The sequence below is a fragment of the Zingiber officinale genome, chromosome 6B, assembly GCF_018446385.1.
Source record: "Zingiber officinale cultivar Zhangliang chromosome 6B, Zo_v1.1, whole genome shotgun sequence".
NCBI classification, from domain to species: Eukaryota; Viridiplantae; Streptophyta; class Magnoliopsida; order Zingiberales; family Zingiberaceae; genus Zingiber; species Zingiber officinale.
This window is the reverse complement of record NC_055996.1, coordinates 79,217,904-79,228,066: the sequence shown is the minus strand read 5'-3', so window position 1 is coordinate 79,228,066 and position 10,163 is coordinate 79,217,904. Positions and strand designations below refer to the sequence as shown.

At 40.6% G+C, this 10,163-nt stretch overlaps 1 protein-coding gene across 1 annotated transcript; it reads left to right on the top strand.

Moving 5' to 3' along the window:
- The first annotated feature begins 1,244 nt into the window (after positions 1-1,244).
- Positions 1,245-2,346, top strand: LOC121990333 (EPIDERMAL PATTERNING FACTOR-like protein 6). Its single transcript, XM_042544486.1, has 2 exons — positions 1,245-1,567; positions 1,724-2,346. Exons 1-2 carry the CDS (start codon positions 1,453-1,455, stop codon positions 1,963-1,965), a joined length of 357 nt encoding a protein of 118 aa, XP_042400420.1. The 5' UTR covers positions 1,245-1,452; the 3' UTR covers positions 1,966-2,346.
- Positions 2,347-10,163: the final 7,817 nt, after the last annotated feature.

Below are 10,163 nucleotides of genomic sequence, written 5' to 3'. Positions count from 1 at the left end.
ATTGGTGCATGTTAGAGTTCGGTAGATGTCTACTTCATGCGATAGTCATTTAGGACAAGAGAGTTAATTAGTGATCTAATTAGCATTTGTTGAGGTATCATTATCTAATTAATTTCTTGGCCATGTATTGAAAGCTTTTTGTTCTTGCCTGATGGGTTCTCAATATTTTTTTGCTTCGAGGGATCCTATTGGATGTGCAATGCAAGCATAATTTTTCAATTTATTCAAAGTAGATAATCAAGTCAAAAATTTATTTAAATTAAGCACATGGATTGTTTGTCTTTGTTTCTTTGTTTGTTTTTGAGTGTATTGTTGAGGATAAGTTTGAAAGAGTATTCATTTTCTTAATAAGAAACGTGAATGCACTCCAACTCAAGTTGATTCTAAGGTGATATAACAAAATTTAGATGTAGCTCGCTTTCAATCGTAATGCTCTTAAATTTAGGGGTTCTCGAAAATAGGTATCAATTTTCAAGGGCACTTGTTTTTCAAGGATGATAACTGAGTCATACTCTCTATCATGGATCCTTCACTATATTAGGTTTCTCATATGTACACAAATCGAAATCGATGTGCTATAATTTAAGATTGAGAGTCGAGAGCAATCTAGCTATAGTTTAGTTAGCTTCAAATGTAGCATCTCATCAAAACATGAGGGTTGTAGCCAAAGACCACTCTACGTGAACTTAGTTAAACTCTCAGGGGTCTAAGTGGTTGAGCAAGGCCTAGTTCAGCGATAAGAACCATGACAATCGATTACGCACACATTTATCGGCCAATCATCCCTCATGAAACTTGGACCACAATGTTGAGTTGGATAGACAATTGCCTCCACACCTCTTGGTCCTTCCCTTGATCAGGCCCTTCCTCTCCTCTCTCAACCACCATGAGAACAAGACACAACTCATACCCATTACAACACTCATCAATAGCTTCCACAACCCTAATGCATACAATAATAATTCACAAATGAATAGTTCGATGTACAAAACTCCCATCAATATGAGATATCATTAAAGAATTGAATCATTTATTATATACACTCTTATCTTATATTGCAAAAGGTGAAGGTCAAACGGTGATACATTTAGAGGGCTCTCTTTTACATAGTAATAATTCAGAAGAAATCATGAAAAAATAATTATTATAATAAACAAGTAAAGGCTAAGTTTGTCATTTCATCAGATGCAGTTGGGAGCCTGAGTTCAATTATTCGTGGCATATTTTCTTTTTATTTCAGAGAGCCTGCTCTTTAGAGAGAGAGAGAGAGACCTGACAAGTACCAGAGGTGGCTCAGCGACTGTCTCTGCTACAGTGACAAAAAAGAATACAGATAGGGCAAGATAGCAAGAAGGAAGGAAGGAGATAGATCAGAGTGACTACAGTATCAGATCCATTCTTTCCTTTCACTTGTTGCTGAATCAGTCGGTTTCTTATAAGCTGAGCTTGCTAATGGAGTGGAGGTGGAGGAGATCTTATTCAGTCATCTTCTTCTGCTGCTGCAGTCTTCTTTCCCTCTTTTATCTCACTGCTCTGCTCTCCAGTCACCACTCTCGTAACCACAAAGGTGATAGAGCAAGAGATCGAGCTCCATATGATCAATATTTTCTTTGTAGCTCTGCTTTTTCTGTAAACAATCTCTTTCCGCCTGTTTATTAGAGTTATTAATTATGTGAATGATGATGATGATGAAGTTAATGAATCCCTTTCATCGTTTTCACAGGCGTGGACAGTTTAATTAATGCGCTGCAGGTGGCGCGGACGTCGCCGAGGCGGAGGAGGGCTCTGGCCGGCGGGCCGGGATCGTACCCGCCCCGGTGTGCGGGCAAGTGCGGCGACTGCGCGCCGTGCCTCCCGGTGCACGTGGCGGTGCCGCCGGGGGGGTCGTCGGCGCCGGTGACCACCACGGAGTACTACCCGGAGGCGTGGCGGTGCAAGTGCCGCAACAAGCTCTACATGCCCTGAGTCCACGTGCGCCGGAGTCTCACCTTTCTCTTCCTCCTCCTCCGCCGCCGCACGACGCCGACAGACGGATCGACAAAGCAGCGGCGGTATTAATGTCGAATTAATTGATGCAATAGTGAAGGCGACGACGAGATTGGAGTGGCAGAGCAGGTGCGTTGTGCAATTGCAGTGTTCGCTAATTCTGTGCATAGAAGAACAGAGTAGATCATGAGCGAGGGACCTACGATACTGCACGCACGCAGTGGCCACCCACCGGCTATGAACTCGATCGTCTCCGGAACAAAAATATGGTCACTTATCCTAATCTTTATCAGCAGTTGTCAGTGAGTGAGATAACAGGATAATTTTTAATTCGGTTGGAATCACAAGACTCTTTCTATATCTAATAGTTCAGATTTATAATTGATAATTAAAATTTTCTTTTTGAAGGTTCCGAAATTTTTTATTATTATTTTAGGGTTATTTTCGTTTTTGACAGTACATAAGATTCTGAGACTATTTAAATTTAGTTAATATTGGGATGTCATCTTTGTTTTAAATCAATTTATTTGATTAAATCTAGGTACGGTGTCTCGGTGTTTCAATCATTTACGGGTGTCTTCTCTGAAATTTTGCCTTCCAAGTAAGCGGTCTGATCGTATAAAAAAATTTTATCGACTGTTTAGGTAAATTTATGAAGTGTTCTAGTTGAAGATCATGAACAGGTTGAGTCCTACTAAATTTTTTTACTTACCATTAAGATAAATTTAAATAATATGGTAGTAAAGGAAGTTCACCAAGTATGAGTCAAAGGCGAGAACACCAATCGTCGTGGAGATCAAAAATTAAAACAGTCAAAGGCAAGAAATCACTGGCTCACCAAAGTTAGTCGAGCGGGCGGCAACAGGTTGAGAGGGCCTAAAGGGTTCGATCACCCCGAAGGCTCATCTGAGCAGATTTCTCATTCGGCCGGGACGACTATAGAAAGAACATCAGATGCTCACAACTGTGACTAAATGAAGGCTGACCGAACCACCTGTCCGGCTGAACGAGGAACAACTTAATGAGTCAAGCAACTATAGAGAAAAATGGCCTTGAGCGACTGGGCAGGGAATATTGGCTGAGCTGCTTCTCCGCTCGACTAAACAGTGGGACCCCTCGCGTAACTCATCATATCCTTTGGGAGTAAATGCCACTGACAGGGGGACATGGTCAGTAGGCAAATCGTACGATGGAAGCTTCTACTGTCATATCAGGAATTTGCACGCCCTATTAAGGAATAGTGTTAGAGAAACTTTTCTTACATGTCTTTTTATAAGACAGTTGGGAAAATGTATACGCACCTTGAGAAGCATGCACATCTACTACTAGAGCACTATATAAAGGGGGGGAGGGGGTGCATGTACCGACGGATGTATGCATTATTTGTGCTTGAGCTCTGTTATTGCTACAGTTCTTTGCCGTCTTTCTACGATTTTGGTGACTGACTTGAGCGTCGGAGGGTCAACACTGGGGACCCCTTCCTTGGCCCGACACTGACTTTCTTGGTTTTACAGAGCAGAGCAGAGTCTTCACGAGGTTAACTGTTGAGCCACATTCCTAGACAGTTGTCTTCACTGTTTTCAGATAAGGCATCGTTTGTGGGAACTTAACTCGTATCCGAGACGTGGAGATGGAGAATGTTGGACAACTCACGACCATGACATTGATGAAGGAGGAGTTGGACATGTTGATACAAGCCCGGGCGGCCAAGATGGTGGAGCGGAATAGCAGGCGATGGCCGAACGCCAAGCAAATAAACCCGCGACATCAGCAGCGGGATAGTAGGCCGACTATAGAGATCGACCAAAAAATATATTCACTCAGGGGCCAAACAAGAAGCAGACTGACACATATGGGGATGCACCAAATGCACTGATCCCCTTTCACCGATCGTTCCACACCCCTTTAGAGAAACAAAGCCGAGCGAATATAAAGCAAGGATCTTCCTCGGACGATGCATCTATCAGAGACAGACAGAAGGGAAAGGCACCAAGGATCGATGATTCCCCGAACGGATCAGCAGGCAATTCTCTCAGGGAATCCTAGATGACCCACTACCATGACATTACACTCCATTGACGATCGGGGAGTACAACGGGACAATCTGTTGGGGCAATTTCCTTTGGTCAAGTTTGACCAGTTTGACTAAGCTTGAGTTGAGTCAAGCTTGAGTCGGTATTTGAGTTTTGATATTTGACAATATAAGGAGATAGACAATATAAGGAGATTGTTGGAGCAATCGCCCGGTTATGGAGATGGTCAAAGAGTTGACCAGGTTGATAAGAAGACAAGTCAAGTAGGTCAGGGATGATAGGAGACTTGAGTGGGTAAGTCCTAACTGAAGGTTAGGCATCTGGAAGTCCTAACTGGAAGTTAGGTAGTGGTGAAGTCCTAGTGAGGAGCTAGGTAGGGGAAAGTCCTGGTGAGGAGTCAGGCAATTGGAAAGTCCAAGTGCGATCTTGGCAAGGAGAAAGTCCTGGTGAGGAGCCAGGCAATTAGAAAGTCCAAGTGCGATCTTGGCAAGGAGAAAGTCCTGGTGAGGAGTCAGGCAATTGGAAAGTCCAAGTGCGATCTTGGCAAGGAGAAAGTCCTGGTGAGGAGCCAGACAATTAGAAAGTCCAAGTGTGATCTTGGCAAAGGAGAAAGTCCTGGTGATGAGCCAGGCAATTGGAAAGTCAAAGTGTGATATTGGCAAAGGTTGTAAGTTCAAGCATGTGGTCTTGGCAAGGTAAATCCTAGTGTGACTTGGCAAGGAGAACTCAACAACTAGGATGAGGCTGAAGGAAACTCTTGAAGGCAAGACGTGAAGGATGGGGAGATATCCGAGGGATGCAAGGCTGATGAAGGAGGCTAGAAAGCTAGTTCGAGCTATAGGTTGGTCGGATATGGCCAAATGCTAGGCATGGAGACCCAACATGTCACAGTTGACCAGAAGTTGGGTTGGAGATTTTGGACTTGAGTTTGAGTCAAGTTCAAGTTGGTAAATCGATCGGGCAATCGATTGAACCAGGGTCCAATCGATCAGTGGATCGATTGGAGTGTGCTGCGAAGGAAGGAATGACTCAATCGATTGGTCGATCGATTGGGACCATAATTCGCGAGCACAGAGGCCTTCCCAATTGATCGGGCGATCGATTGGGAGCTGTCGATCGATCAGCCGATCGATTGGGCAGGGGAGTTCTCGCGCGATTGCGAGAACACAGAAAGCTTCTGAATCGATCCACTAATCGATTCAGATGTTCCCAATCGATCGATCGATCGATTGGGATTCGACCGTTGGGCAGGATGCAGGTGATGGACGGCTGCAATGGAGCGGTGCTGATGTGGCAATCGATTGGGAATGGATTGGATCGATTGGGAGCACTTTTTAAAGCCTTAGCGGAGCGTTTTCTCCGCAAATCTTTGTGATTTCTTCCTGCAATTTTCTGCGATCTTCACCAGCGATTTCCTCCGAGTTTCTTGCCAGTTCTTGAGGGTTCTTGGAGTGCATCTCCAAGATTCAAGAGGCAACAACAACACACAGCAAGTAAGCAAGAAGAGTGTGTTTTCACTTGTATTTTTGTATTTCTCTTCTTGTATGAGTTGTATTTGTGTGTTTGGGTTTGTACGAGGCTTCTCCGCCTCCGGCTGCGGCCGAGAAGGAGTATTTCATAGTGAAGGAGTGAGTCGATGTGTCGATCCTTGGATTAGTCACCTCTTCTTGAGGTAGATACCAAGTAAATCCTACTTGTTAGCATTGTATAGTTTGTCTTCGAGTTGTATTCCGCTACAAACCATCAAGACGAAGAAAACGACACAAGCGCGCGATGAACCGCTATTCACCCCCCCCCTCTAGCGGGCACAAAGGTCCCAACAATTGGTATCAGAGCGAGGTCGCTCTTCTATGGACTAACCGCCAAGAGAGCAAGAAGTTATAGGAAGAAGAAGATGTATTTGGAAGGACCACTCGGATGGGACATCTGGATTCCACCTCCGTACGACAAAGAAGATTTTAGTTCATGGAGGAACCGGTTGGAGACTTGGTTCCAAATGGAGTGGAACCAATGGGTGGTCTTGGAGGACCCGTTTGAAACTCCAATGGATAAAAAGGGTAAATGCCTCCGACCTCGACATTGGATCGAGGAACAAAAGGAACAAGCGGAGGCCGATAAGGAGGTAACAAAAATTTTGTTAAATTTATTACCTTCTAATATTCTTTTGAGTGTAGGTGAATACACAAGTGCATGTGATCTTTGGAAAAAGATCATTGTCCATCATGAGAACCCTACACAACTCCAAGGAGTGGAGGAGCCCAAGGAGAATGGCTCATTGGTCCAAGAAGAGAATGACCAATCCAATGTTAATACAAGGTCAACATTCGAGGAGAAGAAGGAAGAGGAGGAGAAGAAAGAAGATGAGAGATCCTCTACATCTTCAAGAGACGAAGAGGTAGAAGCATCCACATCCTCAATAGTTGAAGAAGTGGAAGCACCCACACTCTCAAGAGGAGAAGAAGAAGAAGAAGATGCAACCTCCACAATGCAAGCTACATCAAATGGAGAATCAAGAATCATCCCTACAAGAAAAAGTATAGGAACTTCAATTGAAAATAATGAAAATCATATCATTTTCTTTGAGTGTAGGGAGCACGGGAACTACAAAAGCAAGTGTCCCAAGTTGGCCAAAAAGAAGAGTCAAGTAGTACCCAAGGGCAAGGAGAAGCCCAATGAGACAATCCCCACAACAAAGAAGAGCAAGGAACACATCGTGTGTTTCTTGTATAATCAAAATGGACATTATCGAAGTCAATGTCCAAAGGGGAAGAAGTCGGTCAAGGTCAAAGGAGGAAGCACAAGTCTAGGGGGAGCTTCCAAAGTAAAAAAACCAAGGTATCATTTAATGAACATATTCCTTTGACACATGATAAAATGCATGTTAGAAATAACTTTTATCATTTTAATGCCAATTATCATGAGAATAAAAGGCATGATAGCCTTAAGGGAAAATACATTCCTCCTCATGCTAGAACTACCACACCTAAGGTTAGGAAGATAGACAACAATTTAGGCAATAACTCTAAGGATTATAGATATATGACTAGATATAGAAATACTCATAGGGGTCAAGAAAAATCCAAGTCCATGGATTTAATGACGGAGAACCAAGTCTTGAGGTCAAGACTTGATACCTTAGAAAGAACCCTAGCAAGAATGGAAAACATGCTTAAGGGTCAAAATGAGCTTAACCTAGGAAAGTCTAGACAAGGGTCATCCAATGGCTATAGAGGTTTGGGATACAAGCCTAAAGCTAAGAAGGATATGACTACCTTTCATAGGGTTTCATATAACTATGGGACCAACTCTAGGTGTAGAAGTCAACTCAAAGATACTAGGGAAGGAATCCCTAAAAGTACTTTTGGCAAGACCAATGTGACTAAGACTTCTAAGAAGTCTAACAAAGTCACGAAGAAGGTCACAAGGGAGGTCATCCCTAAAGTTGATCTAGTAAAGGTGACTAAGGCTCCAAAAAGGTCAAACAAAGTCACAAAAAGGTTACAAAGAAAGTTATTCCTAGAAGTGACCTAGTAGAAGTGACCAAGGCTTCTAATAAGCCTAGAAAAGTCCTTAGGAAGGTATCTAGGGAAGTCATCCCTAGTGAGTACCTAGAGCATCCAAGGAGCACCAATAGGTTTTGGGTTCCTAGGAGCATATTCTCTACAACCTAGATGGATTTAGAGAGTATCAACTCAAATTGGAAGGGTAGTTAACACAACCTTGTTAAAGTTGACACTTGAGAGCATTTTTAAGGTTACTGTTAACCTTTGAAAATGAAAAGGATTATGGGGTTACTCTTTGAAAGAGTAATATATGTGTCAAAATTTGAAGAGTTGAACTTAATCTAAATTGGCACACTTAAGAAAATATAAGAAAAATCAAGTTAGAATTTTGATACTTTCTTAAGGAATTAAGAGAAAACTCATGCTTTAATCAAATGTGATTAAGCCTTGAAGAACAAAAAGGTGCCAAGTTTTGAGGATTTGAAATTAGGTTAACATTGACACACTTAAAGGAAAATCATAAGAGATACTAAGTTAAGATTTTGGTGTTCTCTTAATGGGCTAAGTTGGGATAATTTAAACCTTAATAAAATTAATTACTCCTTAGAAGAGTAAGTTGTGCCAAACTTTGAGGAATCACACTTAATGTAAGTTGGTACACTTGGAAAAATGATACGAAATGGCTAGTTGAGATCTTAGTATGTTCTTAAGGAACTAAGAGCAAATCTAAATCTTAAGTCTCAACGTTTAATCCTTAAAAGGAGTAATTTGTGTCAAACAAAAATTTGAGGATTGAATTCTTAATCTCAATTGGCACAAATAGAAAAGGGTAAAAGAAATGTCAAGTTAGGTTTTGGCATTTCTTCAAGAAATGGGTAATTTAGGATTAAATTTTAAGGTTTAGCATAGGATTAAGGATGCTTAGATAGTTTATCTAGGCATATTTTATTTATGCTAAAATGCTATGTTTGATTGCTTATCATATGTCATGACATCATGCGTTGCACTCATTTTTATTATGAAAAATATAAAAATACCATGTCATGTCGTACATACATCATGTAGCTATAGCATGCTTTTCTTTTGAAAATTACTTATTTTGATGTATGCCATTAATCATCATGCAATATGTCAATTTCCTTGTAATTAAGAACAAAAGACATTTATTATGAATGGTAAATATCCCAATAAGTGGGACTCTACCAAATGACATCCTAGGTGGATGATCATAAATTTCATAATGTTTAGATAGATATGCATGATCCCTTAGTTTAGGGCAAAACCAAAATATACATCTCACAAAGGACCATAAGGTGACGTGTATGTGTTTTAATACATATTAGATACAAGTGTGATGTTAGGATGGTAAACAAAACTCAAGATGTTGATTTAGTACATCTTGTTGAGTTTTAAATTCATCAAAACACATAGTTATGTGTTTTCCAATCATTGGGAAAGCTAATGTACAAGTCATGTGCAGTGAGCCCAAAGAACATGGTTGGATATTAGTTTTGAAAATCATTTTAAAATGTTTTTGGAAAACTTTGATGAAAACTATCTTTTGATAGTAATCATCATTGGAAAGTTAGACACAAACTACGAGAAAATATTGAAGTTTTCAAGGGTTTTCAAATTTGTGTCAATCTTTGAAAATATGAAGTATTTTCATAGAAAACTATTTTTCCTTGATAAAGTATACCATAAATAATGTCTACATGAGTTTTCATAATTTTTAGATTTTTGTAGAATTTTTGGAGAGTTTCTGAATTTCGCTGAAATTGGATTTCAGAGAAATCAGAATCCCAATCGATCAGTCAATCGATTGGATTGGGTTCAATCGATCAGTCGATCGATTGGATTGGGTTTAATCGATCAGCCGATCGATTGGGAAGCCAATTCCCGCGAACAGAAGGGTAGTGAATCGATCAGCTGATCGATTGACCCAGTCTGGATCGATCAGTCGATCCATTCAGAGGGAATTTATGCGAGCAGTAGCTTGCAGAATCGATCAATGGATCGATTGAAGTGATTTCAATCAATTGAGTCCCAACTTCAATAGATTGGGAAGTCTGATTTTAGCCTGAAAAGTCTGATTTCAGCATTTCAAGTCACTTTGAGTCCCGTTAACCACTCCAAACCCCTTGGAATATATTTGTATACATTTAGGGGGAGTTTTTCATGATGAAAACACGTATGGATTGGTTAAGAAAAACTAAAGTACAGTTTAGGATAAGGTTTAAATTTAATTCTAAATTTTTGAACCTTAAAACTTTAAATTTTGATTTTCAAGGGTTATTAACCATTCCTAACCCTTTGGAATATATTTGTATATATTTAGGGGGAGTTTTTATGATGAAAACAAGTATGGTTTGGTTAATATCGACTTAGGTGAAGTTTAGGTTGAGGTTTAGTTTCATTATTGGATTTTGAACCTCAAAACTTCAAGTTTTAGTTTTCCTAATTGTTTAGGAATTCTAAGTCATTGTTGGTGCAATGATAGAAGTTTGACCATGTTTTTAGGGGGAGTTACTCCTTGAATGCATGAAAATTTATTTTCAAGGACCTTGTAAGGGGGTAAACCTTCGTGATGGATAATACTCAGGGTCAAGTATTGGGGAACAATGGAAGATTGGTTATCTTC

Coding starts and splice junctions, on each gene's coding strand:
- LOC121990333 (XM_042544486.1), top strand. CDS start 1,453: ATGGAGTGGAGGTGGAGGAGATCTTATTCAGTCATCTTCTTCTGCTGC. Junction 1,568..1,723: donor CCACTCTCGTAACCACAAAG/GTGATAGAGCAA, acceptor TCGTTTTCACAG/GCGTGGACAGTTTAATTAAT.